General features: G+C 39.0%; 3 protein-coding genes across 3 annotated transcripts; 1 reads left to right on the forward strand and 2 right to left on the reverse strand.

The window, feature by feature from the left end:
- Positions 1 to 339: 339 nt before the first annotated feature.
- Positions 340 to 10,990, reverse strand: pip4p2 (phosphatidylinositol-4,5-bisphosphate 4-phosphatase 2). Its single transcript, XM_088328770.1, has 7 exons — positions 10,750 to 10,990; positions 7,153 to 7,301; positions 6,982 to 7,088; positions 6,035 to 6,158; positions 4,108 to 4,160; positions 3,759 to 3,849; positions 340 to 2,947 (listed from the first exon to the last, which is right to left on the reverse strand). Exons 1-7 carry the CDS (start codon positions 10,853 to 10,855, stop codon positions 2,804 to 2,806), a joined length of 774 nt encoding a protein of 257 aa, XP_088184896.1. The 5' UTR covers positions 10,856 to 10,990; the 3' UTR covers positions 340 to 2,803.
- Positions 10,991 to 13,139: 2,149 nt separating this feature from the next.
- LOC148370946 (uncharacterized) lies at positions 13,140 to 15,926 on the forward strand. The gene is made up of 2 exons (XM_088328772.1): positions 13,140 to 13,893; positions 14,654 to 15,926. Exons 1-2 carry the CDS (start codon positions 13,364 to 13,366, stop codon positions 14,793 to 14,795), a joined length of 672 nt encoding a protein of 223 aa, XP_088184898.1. The 5' UTR covers positions 13,140 to 13,363; the 3' UTR covers positions 14,796 to 15,926.
- Positions 14,958 to 17,457, reverse strand: chrac1 (chromatin accessibility complex subunit 1). Its single transcript, XM_088328774.1, has 3 exons — positions 17,183 to 17,457; positions 16,778 to 16,904; positions 14,958 to 15,393 (listed from the first exon to the last, which is right to left on the reverse strand). Exons 1-3 carry the CDS (start codon positions 17,333 to 17,335, stop codon positions 15,308 to 15,310), a joined length of 366 nt encoding a protein of 121 aa, XP_088184900.1. The 5' UTR covers positions 17,336 to 17,457; the 3' UTR covers positions 14,958 to 15,307.
- Between the last annotated feature and the right edge of the window lie 153 nt (positions 17,458 to 17,610).

Raw genomic sequence — 17,610 nt, forward strand, 5'->3', positions numbered from 1 at the left:
GTTTCCTCCAGGCACTCCGGTTTCCTCCCACATTCCAAAGACATGCATTTCAGGTGAATTGGCCGGTCCAAATTGTCCCTAGGTGTGATTGAGTTGTCTGTCCCCGTGTGCCCTGCGACTGGCTGGCAACCATTTCATGGTGTCCACTGCCCGATGATTGCTGGGATGTGCTCCAGCACCCCCGCGACCCTACTGAGGATAAGCGGTCCTGCTAATGAGATGATATATATATATATATATATATATATATATATATATATAAATTTTACTATTATTCATGATTATTACACTGGAAATAACCATAACAACAACAAAAAACACACCATTTGACAACAAAAGTCATTTTTTTCTCTTTTATTTAAAAATAATCACTTTGAAAACGAGCCAACCTTTGCCTTCCACTATGTACAAAGATGAATCCTTTCAAATAATTTTGCTCACTATGTCATATTTGAAAAGTAAAACGCCACCTACTGGGCTGGAAGTGCCACATGATGCCTACCTTGAGATTAATTATAATAATAATAATAATAATAATTAATGATTATTCTAAGGTTAATTCAGGGTTACAATCTTTGTCAAAAGCATTGAGGGTGCAACTTAAACTAGGTGACATGCAAACATCGCGAGGTTATAAAAACAATTATAGATGTATAAAATACGTTTTGAATATCATGAGAATTAAAATGTTTGGTGAGCTCTATTAATACTGCAGGGCAAATGTTGGCACATATGGGAGTTTCAAAGCAAAAGTATGAACAGTTTAGTGGGTCGTTACCATTGGCAGGGGTGTCCCAACATATAATTTGCCAGACAAAATGGCTTATTAATTTCCTTGAATACATTTTGTTCGACGTAGATGTTCACCTCAAGACCAGTGATCCTGACGTTGCTCAAATATTGTTCAAACTTTAAGTTGTCAACGAGTAATCATACAAATGACGAACAATTTGTATTTTTGCTTTAATGCCAGCATAGGGGGATACTGCCCCAAAGATGACTGAAAATTGCTAAATTATTCTGTTAAATTTCATTTTACAATAACCCATACAATACAGTGTTTTAGACGCAAAATAATCTCAGATAAAAATAAATACAAAAAAATACAGTAGTTCCTGGTTAGCATATGTTCAGAACCATAAACCACTATTCTTTTCTTGTGCTTACAACTGTGATTATAAGAAAAAAGATTTTGCCATAGAAGAAGACTGTTGAAGAAAAATGTTGTTTTTAACTTAGATGATGATATATTTAGGAGATCACGCAAATTTCCAGTGTCAAAGATGACGCTAGTTTTCAGCGCAGAAGAAGCAAATACTAGCTTTCGAGCCAATACTAGCTCTTAACATAGAACAAAACAATGCTAGCTTTTAAAACAACAATAGCCTTTGGCATCGAAATCCATAAACCAAGTCTATGCTAGTTTTTATCATAAAAGACACCAACGCTAGTTTTTGTTTTTCAAGAAAACAAATTTACCTTTTGAGGTGACCCGAGCTTTTGCCACAGAATAAGACGAAGCTAGCTGTTGGCGCAGTTGAACACAACACTGGTTTTTAACCTTGAAGATGACGCTAGCTTTTCACACCAAGCATGCTTCTAGAGTCTAAGATGCTAGTTTTCAGCTTAGAACAAAATACTACCTTTAGGGTTGATTTTGATGCAAAAGACCACGATGCAACTTTTTGAAAGTTGAATAAGATGGTGCTAGTTTTGAGTGAAGAATACTCAATACTAATGCTTTTTTTTTTCAAAACTAATAGAGCAGTCATCTGCGACTTCACCCAAAAAATTGCATTGTTTTCTTCTTTGTTGAAAACTAGCATCATCTTTGCTTAAAACTAGCTTATTCTTTGTCATGAACTATCATCAGCTTTTGCCATCAAAGACTATAATAGTTATTGCTACAAAGCCGAAAATGCTATTTTTGTGATAATTTTTTTTTTACAATCCTAGTTTTCTGTATGGAAGAAGATAATGCAATGGCGTAGCTATGAAGACAACAATGATGCCTTAGCCGGCAAATGCTAATGTTAGTTTTTGATAAAGAATACGCTAGTTTTTGGCAAAGATGATGCTAGTTTTCAGCAAAGAAAACCATTTTTGTTGAAGTAGCAGATGACTGCTATATTAGTTTTGGAAAAAAATGCTACCTTTCGAGACAACGCTAGCTTTTGCTATCAAAAACGACACCAAAAGATGACGATACTAGTTTTTGCCAAAGTTGAAAACGAAGCAAATTTTTGCTGAAAAACAAGACCATACTAGTTTTCAGCATGGGAGAAGACAAAAGACGTCGATGCTAGAGGAAGAGGAAGACCACGCAAGTTTTTCTTTAAAGAAAACACTAGTTTTGCCGAAAAATAAAATTATGCTAGTTGCATGCATGCTTGGGGCACGTCTACATGGCAAACGCATCTTTTTTTTTTTTTTTTGCGCCCTCGCAAATCAGGAAGAAATGCAGCTTTCAGGTCAAAAGTCAACAAAAGTGGGTGTGGCTTATGACACACTCAATACCCAATCACAAAGTAGCTGTTGATGCATGCTTATGCATCCATTCACGATGAATTGTTCGGACACCCCCACATTACAATACATGGTCGCGCAGCTTCTGTTCGCTGGTCGCTAAGTAGCAGCAAAAAATACTACAAAAGGGGAATAATAAAAGCAAAAAAAAGGAAAAAATATTGTAGTGCAATGGATGAAACATTACCCCCACAGCTCACCAACATCACCAACTGGGTGGGCTAGTTCGGGTGTTTGGTGTCATGGGTTGAAGACAAAAAAACGGGTGCGAGGCCTCCTAAGCGAAGCTGTTTTCTGGGTAGCTGACCTTGATGGCGCCCCAATAGCATGCCCGCACCAGGCAGATGACACCTACCAGGTAGGCCACCGCCCACGACACATAGGTGGCGTTGTAGCGACGGGCAAAGTCCCGAGAGCCCACCTGATGGTAACCAGCGTGCAGAAATATAAGGAATGACGAAAAACATAAAAAGGAATAATCAATACCACTTTTTTCAATGATTTTACGATCAACTCTTGAGTACAGCAAATTCCATAATGCAGAGTCCATCATAATAAAAGCTGCAAGCGCAAATTTAAGGAAGAACCTCAACTTTGATTTTGTACAAGCTGGACCAGATTTTAAGCCGCAGGGTTAAACAGCCATTAAAATCAATACATTCATGTCCATTCCTTGCATTTTGAAAGAATCAGTGAGGAAAGTTCTAGTACAGAAAAATAACACATTGTGCCACGATTTTTATGTAGTAGTAGCAATATATATTATTATATTATATATATATATTACCAAGTGTGCAAGAGATGGGAAAGCATAAGATCATTTGTGTGGCACAGCAACTGTACAGGCAGTTATGATTATACAGGCTTCTGAATTTTAGTCAAGTATATTGAGTTTTATTTTGAGAATGTTTTTGTCACACTCCTGCATATTGCGGACAGTCTGTAAACCGGTGTCTTAATCGCGGCCCCTTGTATTACTTTTCTGTAATGGGCATTTCCCCGCTGATTCGGGAAAGAATGCGATCTGACTGCATAGGGATGGAGGAATCTTGTCTGTTTTTGGCGTTCAAAGGGAGTTATAGCTACTCCCGTCATTTACCCACATTTCACTGAATATTTTTTGCAAATTTTTATTTTACTACTTGATAAAAACTCCTAGGAGTCACAAAATAATACACAAAGTTCCTTTAATGTACTACTGATGAATAATCTGAAAGACATCACAACCTTACCGTTAACCCCACGCCGACAAAGATGCATATCATCCCAACGGTGATGTAAGCACAACAGCGCCTCCTAGGCAGTGCGCTGCCCACTGACGAGCTGCCAAGAAAAAATAGGAGGAAAAAAAAAAAAGGGAAAAAAAATCAATGCAATGCCGAGGCGGGTCAAACGTGGCACTGCCTTGGCCACGGTGCTCCTTCTCCGGGTCAGTCACATGATCCAGCTTGACTTTCATCACATGCCTACCATGTGATGGCGCTCAAGGGGTTATCAGGGTAGGGAGGTCACCAGAATCACCTGATACCACGCCCCAAACGCTCTGAGAGTTTGTGTGTGTGAAGTTTAACGTGTACTCACATTTTTTTGCAGTGGGGACACTTGGCTAATGTATTGAAGCGCACCTCCATCCACTGAAATTGAACACAAGACGTTGAAGCAGTTATTTGTCGATATGATTATTTTTTTGATGACTTTAAAATGTATATTACACCTCGACACTCGATCATCCCTAATGAGATTGTTTTGGATGAAAACATCAACTGGGATTCATACACCCTTTTCGTGGCCAAATTGTAACATTTCTAAGGACTTACAAAGCCAATTTTCCAAATTCTCCTGTACCATTCATTGAAGAAATCTGATGTGATTAGTGTCAATGTGGTATCAATTTTTTATTTTGGTCGAGTGAGTTGTCTGTCCCTGTGTGCCCTGTGACTGGCGGTTTTATTTTTATTTTTTTCATTTAATTTGTGGTCTATAGAGTCGGACTGCAGAGAATCAAGGCAAAAACTTCAAGCATTTACAGGCACAGAAACGTCACACAAAATTGAAAACTTTATTCCAACCTTGGAAACACAACATCAAAATTCAAGCATTTTCAAATATTTCAATCAACCGTACATACCCTGAACAATCACAATAGACCCCGGGATACGTCATTAATCTGTTCTGAGGGGGGATTGCAAATTTATATGACTGTAAAGCAGGGATGGAAACCTATAGAAGTTAGCGAATGCGTTCTGAACCCCTGGTACCCTGGATGAAAGCATTAAAATATACAAAATATAAAATAATTTGGACGTGTTATGTGTTTTATACGTGTTTGATTATATAACAATACAAATATACGTGTAAAGTAAAAATGAAATGTTATTTACCATTCGCGTACATGAATTGAGGATGTCTTGTGGAGTAGCGGTTGGATGCAAATAGGGGGAAGAGACAGCAAGGGCGGATTGGAAAGGAAACTGATTGTAAACCTTTGAAGATTTCCTTGCTTTATTTGTGTCCTTATTTTTGGTAATAGTCCTGGTTGTCAATTGATTATGGCCTTGCAAATTAGCAAGGGTAACGATTCGTGTGACTCTTTCATAATTATTGATAACCAGCATGCGGTTGTTTACATGGTTATCATGTTCTTCTTCTCCCTTAAGCATCGCTTTAAGCCTTAGGACCCATAGTGAATTGATGAAATACAAAAAAATACAGTATTAGCTCAGGAGGTAGAGCGCTTCGTCTTGGGATCAAGAGATCGCAGGTTCGATTCCCGGCTCCTCTGTGTTATATGTCGAAGTGTTCTTGGGCAAGACACTGAATCCCTAATGACCCCAATAAGCAGGTTGGCGCCTTGGATGGCTGCACGGCCGCTATTGGTGTATGAGTGTGTGTGAGTGTGTGTGAATGGGTAAGTGTGAAGCACTTTGGGAAGTCTTCATTGACTTGAAAAGCGCTATATAAATGCAGACCATTTTATCATTTATTGTTTCACTGACTCGTGAATTTAAAACACACCAAATTTAAAACTGAATGAAGAGAAAGAAAAACATTGCAGGAGATAGTTTACCCATAAAACCTTTCTGTATGTTCTTGATGTCATGCAATAAATCAATAACAGACCAGATTCTGATAGGACAATGACCAATTGCAAACAGGCATCTTAGAGACGTTGTAATATGCTAATAAGTTTTTAAATACGTGAAAATAATTTATGGTTGATATGGTGCAGTGGGGAAAATACTGTAAAGAGGGGCCGGGAACTGCAACATCTTATCCCACACCGTAAAGTTTAACTTAAGGCGGGGATGCCGTATCCTGGGGGTGTACTGTAAGATTATTTATGCTGCCCTCTAGTGTTAGGTCTAAAGATTACTACATAAATAATCTATGTTACATTTTGCTCATAGGATTGATTTGTGAAGCACAATGTTTATGTTCGAAAATTGCCATGTTTATCTTATAAACGTTTTTGTTTTGAAATGTTCATCATGCATGGAAAGTTTGTTACCAGGAACGTATTTCCGCAGTGGCCGCAGACCACCCGCATTCCCTCGGGCTGCACGGGGAGCGCCGGTTGGGTGGGCTGCTCCTCGGGGATCACCATCACCGGGCTCAAGTTGATGATGCGTCTGCTGTTTATTGACAGGAAAAATTGATTCGGTTTTGAAAGGTGTCAATAAATTGACATTATTGCAGGGTTTGAACACTATTTTCATGGGCAAATTTAAGCACTTTTTAAAGACTTTTAAGGTAATTCTTTCAATGTCCCAGTACCATTAAAAGATTTACATGTGCGTGGTCTTCCTCTTCACCTAAAACTAGCATTGACGTCTGTCTTTTCCCACGCTGAAAACTAACATTGTCTAAATCTTGCGTGTGCAATTATCAAGACAAATGATTTTTTTTATCTTGAGTAAATCTCAAATATATCGATGAATCTGAACACTACTGTACGTTTTGAGACATACTGTAGGTGATGTGTAAAATTACAGTAATATGAAGGTAACATTTTTCAGTTGCAGGAAGTCCCTGGGAAACACAACTATAATTTTTTGCATGGCCGATAAAAAAAATGTCCATAATTGATTCGTAACCATTACACTAATAAACATTTTATAGTGCCTTGTTTAGGTGTAATATACACCTGACCCCTTAGGCGCACACCCATACGGGATAAAAACGCCATAAAAGACAATGCCATACGAACTGATGCCCACTGTCGTTTATTGCGACGGAAGAAGAAATGCAATGGCAAAACAAAGCCACTGGAGGGCAGTGTCGGCATCATTGTTAAGCAGACTTGTTGTGTAACATGGCAACCATTTTAAGCATTTACAAGCACTACACCCAAAATTCAAGCACTTTTCAAACCTTAAAAACACAACATAAAAATGTTTACATTTTCAGAGATGTCAAGCACCTGCACGAACCCTTCTGTTATTAAGTAGCACTTACCAGTTGGGTCGCGGGCATCCTATCCTCCTAGAGGTGTCTTTGCAGATGAGCAGGCAGTTGCAAGGGCACCTGACGTACTTTTTTCCGGTGGGTGGGTTTTTGATAGGCTGCAACAAAAAAGAGGGGATTGGTAGAGGCGGCTCGGCGCGATGGATTAGGCGGTGGACGTACGGTGGCCTCGTTGCAGAGCGTGCACTTGACCACGTGCTGGTGCAGCTTCCCGTCCAGGTGGATGAGTGACTGACACACGCGGCAGTTGATGACAGGCACGCCGCCCGCATCAGGGCTGGCGATTGCCGTGTATGGAGGAGGGAGTTCCGCTTTCCAGGAAAAAGGAAACAATGGTTTAGTGTGTAAAAATTCTCATACATTTACTCAAATCAGATTTGTTAATAATGATGAAATAAAGAGGGCAGTACGGCGGCACAGTGGTTAGCGCGTGTGCGGCACAGTTCTGAGGTCATGTGATCGAACCTCCAGTGTGGAGTTTGTATGTTCTCCCCATGCTTGCCTGGGTTTCCTCCAGGCACTCGGATTTCCTCCCACATTCCGAAAACATGCATGTTAGGTTGATTGGCCGGTCCAAATTGTCCCTAGGTGTGAATGAGTGAGCCAATTGTCTGTCTCTGTGTGCCCTGCGATTGGCTGGCATCCAGTTGAGGGTGTCCCCTGCCCACTGCCCAAAGATGGCTGAGATGGGCTCCAGCACCCACGCGAAGCTACTGAGGATAAGCGGTGCAGATAATGGATGGATGGATTAACATATTACAATAGGAAGGAAATACCGTATGAGTATATAAATATAAGATAATACATTACAATTGAATAAAGTCGAATAGAATACAAATATATAGAACAGATTAAACTATAATAAGAACATAATAAAATCAAATGTAAACATTAGAGAATAGATTACATCAGAATGAATTCAAAGTTAAATGTTCCAGAACATAGATAGTTTTAGATTACAAAAAAGAACAGAAGATATTAAAAAGTAAACATTTTAGACTAGAGTAGATTGCATTAGAAAAGAGTAGGAACATTATAGACTTGAAATGTTATAGAATAGATTTGTATAAAACATCATACGAATCATGTCATAGATATAATTGAGTACAATAGAATTATAGAATCGATTTCAAAAGAACAGTTTACTAGACAATAAAATATCAAATACAATAAAATTACAATACAACAGAATAAAAAAAATATATTTATAGAATAAATTACAATAGAGTAGAATAATATAGAAATGTTACAGAATAAAACACATTCCAATAAGCAGGTTGGTGCCTTGCATGGCTGCACGGCCGCTATTGGTGTGTGAGTGTGTGTGTGTGTGTGTGTGTGTGAATGGGTAAGTAGGAAGCACATTGTGAAGCGCTTTTGGAAGTCTTCATTGACTTGAAAAGCGCTATATAAATGCAGACCATTTACCATTACAATCAAGAAAATAAAAACACTAGAGTTTACAATAGAATGTCTCAGCGTAAGATAGAACTATTAAGAGAATAAATTAATGTAAAATAAAAATGTTATAAAATTGATTGACAATTGATCAAAACAGAACAGCACACAACTGTTACAGAATATATTATCATAAAGTAGGATCAAAATATTCTAGAACAGAATCAAATACAATAGAACAGAAAAAAATGTTTAAAAAATATTACAGAATAGGAGTATAATAGGATCTTTATTGTCATTCTAAGGTGTACAACAAGTTTTAAACGCCACACTATTTAGTGCAAAATGAAAATCACGTCAAAAAAATTCACTTTTAACAAACGCATTCCAATAACTGTGTCAGACAAGCCTTGATTCCTGCCCACCTCATGACACCATGTGACCGCTCGCCCAATTTGCCGTGTAAAAATAACCCCCTTTTAATCAAAATAAATGGAACCCTTTTTGACAATTAACATGACTTGGGGGGAAGAAAGAATGAGCATTACCTTTTTGATTTACTTCCAACTAGTTACAGGTGCATGAGTGAATGTATGTTTCAAAAAAATCTCATACAGACAGATCGTAACAAGGAAGACGATGATGAACTCTTATGTTAGCCCCAACTAGCTTGAACGTGTTCTTATTAATATTGTGTAAGACGACAAAAACTACACGACCGCTTTACACGTTAGACTACAATTTTCTCTCCTTAAAAACCCCTACCAATTTTTCCTTTTCGAATTTAGACGACACAAAATCTTGATGCGAGACTACTACTTTTGTCTACGGCAGCTTTATTTTGAAGCGAGACTGTGCATGAATAAACCCCTCCTATGATCACATTAGATTGCCACTTCAAGTTTTTAACAAGCATTTTTTGTTAATGTTGGGTAGACAGATTGAGTATACATAAAAAAATAAGAGTGCGATAAAGTCTAACTCTTTTTAAAGCCCCGGTGTGTAATAATTGACAACTAGATGGTACTGTATTGTCAAATGCAAACAAAAACCGGTGACAAGAGCACGGCATAGCAGCACGACGCCAGACAAACATGGTGGCGACTTCTAGGTAGGGATTACACTGTGTAAAAAAAAATACAATCTCGACGCATTATAAATTTTTTTAATAAAAATTAGCATTGGTATGATAGTTCAGGTATTTTTGCCGGGTATTTAAATCTTTGTTTTTGTTTTTTTTGTTTTTTAACTGAATGAATTTTTTGTACCACTATGAGGGTACACTGTCCCTTAAATGTCAAAAGGTTGGCATGCATGAATGCATTTCGCTGGTTTCTTTCAACCGAAACCGATGAAAAAGCTGCATAGGGTACTGGTAAGCATTATTCCTGGTCACATGCTTTCTAAAGCAGGTACATAATTGGTCCTGAGCAACTGTGATGTCATCTTCACTCGACGGCAAGTGTCAAAATGGCAAATGAAATGATGAAATGAAATGATCTGCATTTATATAGCGCTTTTCAAGTCAATGACTTCCCAAAGCGCTTTACAATGTGCTCCACATTTCCCAATAGCGGCCTTGCAGCCATGTAATGCGCTAACCTGCTTATTGGGGGTATTAGGGGCTCAGTGTCTTTTCCAAGGACACTTCGACATGTAACACGGACGAGCCGGGATTCGAACTAGGATCCCTTGATCCCAAGACGAGCACTCTACCTCCTGAGCTACTGCCGCCCAAATGGCCGACAAAAAAAATAAAAGAAAACTCGGGGGTGCAGTTTATTTGATGTTCCATGAATGTAGTGATAATCAGAATGTTTATTGATGTTCTTAAATCCCCAGTGTGTAAGATTTGACCGATATATGGCACTGTTGTTTAATGCAAACGAAAACAAGTGCCACATGAAGCAACAAGACAACAAACATAAGGAAGGAATTCTACTATGAAAAGGAATACACATTTCCTAACCTATTCATTTTTTTATTTAACATTGGTAAAATAGAACATGTATTTTTGACTAGTATTCAAATCAATGTTTTGTTTTACTGAGTGAAAGTTTTTGTTAACACCAGGGAGTCACTATATATTACACACTGTCCCTTTAAGGATAGAAACGTTGCAACAAAAAATGGTATCATGACGATAAAGGTATTCCGATGACGTTATTAAATAATAGTGCAAGCAACACATCGTGTGGTCAGGCCTAGCATGAGTAGTGATGTAGCATTTCTTGGGGGGGCTGCGGTCCGTGACCCACTGCTCCAATTCTCACAGAACCCCCCCGCGAAAACAAGCTCCTCTCACAGCCGCCCTCGGCGTTTCTCAATTCCACACGTCCGCACATTTGTATTTTTTTTTACCTCGGGGGCTGGCATCGTGCAAGTAGGGCGGCGCGTTGGGGGTGACGTTCTCCGAGTTTGGGGTGGACAGTAGAGGGGAGCGCTCGTCTGTTCCGTCAGACGCCATGGTGGGTACAGGGTGGAGGAGGCGAGCCCGGGTGCCGGTGAGGCGACGGCTAGCTGGCGGGTTTTCTACCGAGGTCCTGACTCCTGCCGACAGCAGCTCAGTAGCAGCGGCGGCGGGTGTTGGTGACGTCACAAGTGCCCAGTGCCTGTCTGACAGGGGGAGGGGCGAAAAGGTGGCGCATGCGCAAACTGCGCTTCACAGACGCGCTACCGTTAGATGTCACTAAAGCGCAAATAGTTCAATGCAAGTTTTTATTTGTCAAGTCATATTTATTTGTATACAGTAGCCCTTAATCAATAGGAGTCTCAAAGGGCTGACCAGATCACAGACTATTGCAAACTACAGACTATTATTACAGCATCCGATCTACATGAGGGCAAGGAAAAAATTAAAAACCTCAGCATGAGGAAAATGAAGAAACCTTGAGAAGGGACTGCACATCAGGTAATCCCCCTTCCAGGATGAGCAGGCTGCAATTGGAATTGTAACTTATGCCAATTTCATCTTAAATGTATGTTTCTAAAGTGTATACAAGTTTATAACTATTCTCTATATTTAGTATTTTCCTTGATATATAATTTCATCCATTTGGTTACACTCTTACTTGTATTTTTAGGCTGGAGTTTTATATAGGAGGCACTTTTTAGACGGATCTTTGTATGATCAAATGAATGGTTCAGAGATGTAGTTCCTAAACGGTTTCCAAAGTGATTTTTACCTCTTTTTTTGTCAATATGTTTAGAGTATAATACCGAAGTATACTTCATTATAATGCGCCTTAGAATTAGAATAGTGTTCATTGTCTTTAATCACAACATAGTGAACATTGTTTACAACGAAATAAGACGTGACACTCCAGGTCCAGGATAAACATGTAGTAAAAGACCTAAAGGGACATTGTGTATTATTTAGCGCCTCCTAATCGTAAATTCTCACATGGTTAGTATGTGCCTTGCCACAAGTGTATTTATTTTACTATTTAAATTGTTTTATAATTTTGTTTTTATGTGTGTGCGTGAGATTTTTTTTATTTTATTTTTACTTCACAGTGTTGATACAAAGTTTTTATACAAAACTTCGAGTGGCAATTCATTGGCTGAAAAGTGCTTTACAAATAAAATTGGATTGATTGGGGGAAAAACATTGATTTGAATAATATGCTTTTTTTAACATGTTGGTCAAGAAATTTGGATTCATTTGACATAACATAAGCCTCACCCAGAGGGACCTGACATCATTGTGCGCCATGTTGTTGCTAAGGGTATCCCAAAATTTTTTGGGAAACCCTGGGCAAAAAAATCTAAAGGAAAAAATGTGTGGTTTGGTCAATTTGAGTCTCCATAGTTTGTATTACGCTTTGTGCTTTGAAGCACTCAAAATTTGTAACACACCTACTGGTCAAATATTACACAGTGTTACTTTGAAAAAAAAGATTTAAAAAAAGTCATGATGGGCATATATTTACAAGGTAGTACTAGAAGGGTTAAAATTGTCGGTGCATCAGAACAATAGTGCAATGGAAAATGCTGCTATGATATTAACAGCAAATGTTTCCAAAATAGGAGTAGAGAAAAATATTAAAGTACATCTTTGTAGACCTAAGCGAGATGCATTTTTTTCAAAGTATTGTGTGCTTGTTTAGGGTGGTGATTTCCCTGAGAAAGAAACTTTTAACTACCATGCAGTAAATCTGTTTATAAATTATTATTTTTAAAAGCCCTACAAGTACCATTTTTAGTTAGTTTTTTGATTTATTCAATTATATATTTGTATTATGATTCTGAGAAGAGGTCCAGGTACTGTACTCACATTAGTCAATTTCAAACCTTTTTTTTTACTAGTTTTAATCAATTCACTTTGGTGTACTGAAGAAAAACTGTGTGTTTATTTTATATGTTGCATTTTATTTTATTAAGTTTTTTTCTACTTTGCATCAAAGAAAAAATAAACAAACCATTTTTCATCCCTTGGAGCAAATGATATAAAAAAAAAGATATTGTAATTTTATCCTCGCCTATGGGTTTCACAACTATTCAAACGCACACGCAAGTGTGCATGTTTTTTTTAATATAAAAGCAGACTCCTGGTTGTCTCTTATTACGCGTCCAGTTTGTGTATTCTTGCATAATTTGAAAGACTGTGCCCAAATTGTGTTTTGCTTGCTTCCCATTACAAGGTGCTTGTGTCAGGCTACACAAACACAGGAGGTGCACACGCACGCACGCTCGCACACACACAAACAAACACACCCACACACAAACAGACAAACACACACATGCACACGAAAACAGCTTTTGCTCTGTTTCAAAACAAGATTTAAAAGTCCTTGGAAAAAAGGCCTGGTGTATTTTAATACCTTGTAAGATTGCCTTGTAAAAGAATTCATCCAGAAAACATCCTGGTCTTTTTGGAGTTTCCCTGTGCTGTCTGCTGTTGATTAAACTTTTTGGGGTGTTGCTGGCCAGTAAATGGTGAGCGCGCAAAGCACTCCTGCTCTCATTTTTTCCGATGACTTCAGCTGGAGCTCTTTCTGTGAGGCAAACTGCAAGATCTGAAATGTGTTGCTCTGTGTGGCGTTGGACTTTCTTCTTTCTGTGCTTCTGCACGTGTGCCCCACTTAAAGACGCGTCTGTAGATGAAGACTGGATGGATGAAATGTGGGGGTCGGGTTTCTCCCCTGTGTACCGCATCCTGACCGACGGTCCGACTATGACAACGACGCAGAGGTCAGTGAACTGCTCACAGAGCTTCTGGTTACCGCAGTCGCCATCAGTCTGCTGGGAGAACATAGCCAAGCCGGAGGATCTGGCCCATTCTCGTCAACTGGCGTTGGAGAACTTGGCCGCCCTGGAGGCCGTGACCTCCTCCTCTGGTGTGGACGAACGGGGGTTTCCTTTTCAGAGACAGGCAAGGGAGGAGGTGCAGGGGGTGGTCTCAGACCACCGCAGTGTGGCTGAGGTTCTGGACAACATGGAGAAGATCTTTGTCTCCCAGGAGGAGAAGAGGAAAGATGGCAAGGAAACAGGAGCCCTCATCAGGTGATTCAAAACCTTCTCAGTTTAGGAAATAACGTACTTTTTGAATTATTCTGCGAATAATTATCCCATACTGTGGAATTTGCAGGCCTTGCGGCGGAATGTAGGGGAAAACACGCAGTTACCATTGACAGCAAAGTAAAAAATTGAACTGGTTAGGACAGGAGCTTTAGCACCACCTTGTGTCTAACTTTGCACACACATGTGACCGAAAATCAAAAATAATGGATACCGAACGGCATTTCTTTATGTATCCTAGGTTTTGCTTTCACGTGCCATTAACGGTAGGGTGCATCGTTCGAAGTGTCCTAAAAATGTTGAAAACAGAATATTCTGTCTTATGCATGCGTTAACAATGCCAAATTTGGTTCAAAAGCCCTTATATTTTTCCCACCATCTTAATATTAGCAAAACTGTTCTGGCCCGTTTCAGTACAGTCCAAACGCCAACTAAACCCCCAAAAACATTTAAAAAATAAGAGTTTAGTCGAGCGCCTCTAAGAAATGCATGTATTTGCACGCACAACGTAAGAAGTTTGACAGAGGCTGCAAGAATGTTACAAGCCAGAAGATGGTGTCAGCGAGTATAAAAGTTTCAACGGAAGTAAAATTTAAACTCCAGAGCGGTATCAGGACACAACAATGACATCTAGTGGCGTTTATCAATATCAACTTGATTTATATTACTGGATCACGACTGCTTCTACTATTATGCTATTCCATCTCTTGTGTTTCCTGCGACTGATGCTCCATGCCATCCGTAGTGTGAAGCAGCATCTGGTCCACGCAAAAGAATGGACTTCCGCCCGTGAGCACATAGCATCCTCTCTGGAGCGGAGCTTGTCCACCCTGGAGGAGAACCTCCTCCATATGCAACTCAAACTCCAGCAGCTCATCCGCCAGTGACCAAAAGGAAAATAGTTGGAACAGTGCCATTATTTTTTGCAGTTTTGGTCGTAAGCTTGTCTCATCACAGAATCACTGAGCTGTAACCTAATGATTTGCTATTAAACATCAGATTGAATCGTGAGGTGCAAAGAGTCTAGTGGAAATTAAATTGGCAAAAGATTGAGTGAAATGACTCTGGGTTTATCAGCAACAACATACATGCACCTTACAAACACACAACACATTTCAAGTATTCAAACTCCCACAATACGACAAATTTTAAAAAAGGACACAGAGTTCTAAATGCCGTAACAAGTCAAGGCAATGCACCCTCTCTGATTCCCTAGACCTAATGAACCCTGCATAAGTTTTAAATCCTTTCAGAGAGTTGTGGATATTTCTAACTCCTTGTCAGAATCACCTCATATGCATATCAGGGTGACACAGGATCACACTTTGCAGGTTGAAGGGAAAATATGACTCCCATGTTCAACAATCCCACGAGTCTCAGACACGATTGCCATTTCGTTTCACAAGTCATCTGCCCCTTCCTCTTCTTGCATCTCCTCCAAAGACTTGAGGTAGTCAGCGGCCAGGATCTTTTTCGGGAGGATATCTGTGGAGGGGGGAACCAAATATTGTTTTTGAGTCATTATGATTGTGAACACATAAACAATGATTGTCGTGAGCCCAACATTGGTTGTAAGATAAACAATTTAAAATCTCTCTAAAAGCATTTTCACGACTATACTACATTAACAATTAATTATTTTGCGTGTCCAAAAACATAAAATTCAATCTTGGCGGTGTTCTTGCGGGCGATGAGTCATGTCTGCCAGATGCCAGTCTACTATTAGTTGACGACATATAAAATGCTGGTCTGCGTCACAGCATCATAAAGATGGTAAGGCGCCCGCTTTGAGACTGGGAGGTCGGTGGTTCGCGCCCCGGCCGAGTCATTCCTAAGACTTAAAAAGTGGTCGGCGGCGCCCTCTGTTGGCTGCGGCTGCATCGGCTCGCTACAACGGGTCAGGTGCAATCGACATTTCGTTCTGTGTACATTGTTACACAGAATGACAATACAAGGAAATTATTATTATTATTATTATTATTATTATAAAAATGCAGATATTAGTTTGTCTGAACTCCCTCCCACAATGCCTTTCTCTTCATTCGGTCCAGAATCGTGTGTGCGTTGTAAAGAAACCCTAACATGATAATGTTTTCAATTATACTGAATGTATTCAATATGGGTCCAAGGCTTGCAGATATGTTAAAGGAAGAAACAAACATGAGAACCATGGAAACAAAGCTTGCAATGATCAAGAAATGCGAAGACGACACAAATCACTACCCTCGCAAGGTCGCATGGCCGCAACCACATGAGAATTTGGACTATTACTAAAATTAGGAAGGCGATTAAAGCAAGATGATATTCGAATGGAATGAGAATCTTTACATTTGAAGGTTTAAAATCAGTTGCATTTTTTATTTTACGTCTCTCACCCCTGCACACCCCTTCTACTCTATTAGACCAGCACAGGTCACGTAAATGGAAAACAGTATGTATTTACAGTATATAGCGCTTTAAGTCATTAAACACCTTCCAATGTGCTTTACAATGTGCTTCACACTCCAAAGGTAAATAAAATGTAATTTTTCCATTACATGCATATTTATTTACAATGGTGTTTATTTTCTACGTATATATTATATACAAGTAGTACTTAACATACACAATTTTGTTATTTTAATGTTTTTGTCTGGGATATAGAGCGTTCTGAAGGCATTACCATAGGTTTCCATCCCCCATACGACAATTTAAATGGTAAATGGTCTGCATTTATATAGCGCTTTTCAATTAAATGAAGACCTCCGAAAGCGCTTTACAATGTGCTTCACACTTACCCATTCTCTCTCACACACACACACAATTTAACTCATTCATATCATATCCCGGGAGTCTAATGTAATGCCGAATCGTAATAGATAGGTTTCACCTGTTAGAAATTGGAATGTTTCCATATCCTCAGCGGCGTTTGCCAGATCACTGTAGGAAAGACTGTTTCTTTTCTTCCCAGGACCATTGTTGAAAGATGACAGTGCCAGATGTTGAACAAACAACTCCTGTAGGAAGAATATTAGAAAATAAAGTAATTACAGTGCATTCTATAATTGTATTACTTGATTGTTAATTTATTTATAAGTGACAACGATACATGATTAATGGCAGAACAACAATGTACATTACTGTTGTTCAAAGTTTAGATATATTTTTACTATTTCCCCGCGAGTTAGCACTTCAATAGATATGATTTATGTTTTTATGTCTGGACAAATTCATGAAAGACGTCGAAAACTGACTTTTTAGATTAGCCGATAAACTAGCATTAGCTTTTATTTACCGTTGCCTTGGTCGTGAGGAAAAGGGCTTCCTGGTTAATATTGGACACGTCGGGGGAACTCTTCATTATTAAGCGAACTCGGGAAATCGGAAGGGAAAGGCCCTTTTTGCTACCCAGGGCCTGGTCGTCTTTGTCGGGCGTATTTTGCGACATCTTGACACAAAAACACAACTACTTCGAGGAGCACTATTTTGAAAAAAAAAATTGACGCTCTTCTTCGCCGCTCATTAACGTTTTCTGTCGCCTCCTATCAAAATTGAGAACATGGTTTGAATATACTGTAGGGATTATTTCATCGAATATTTATTTGATTTTTAAACGTAGTGCTGTGTGTAAAACTAGTTTAAATATTAATAACGGGGTGTGTTCAACAACTTGTTTGACAAGTGAATTTTAAAAGCTCACTCAATTTAGTTGTAAAGCAGTAT

The sequence above is a fragment of the Urocampus carinirostris genome, chromosome 2 (genome assembly GCF_059441175.1).
Source record: "Urocampus carinirostris isolate Australia breed hairy pipefish chromosome 2, RoL_Ucar_1.0, whole genome shotgun sequence".
Lineage (NCBI taxonomy): Eukaryota > Metazoa > Chordata > Actinopteri > Syngnathiformes > Syngnathidae > Urocampus > Urocampus carinirostris.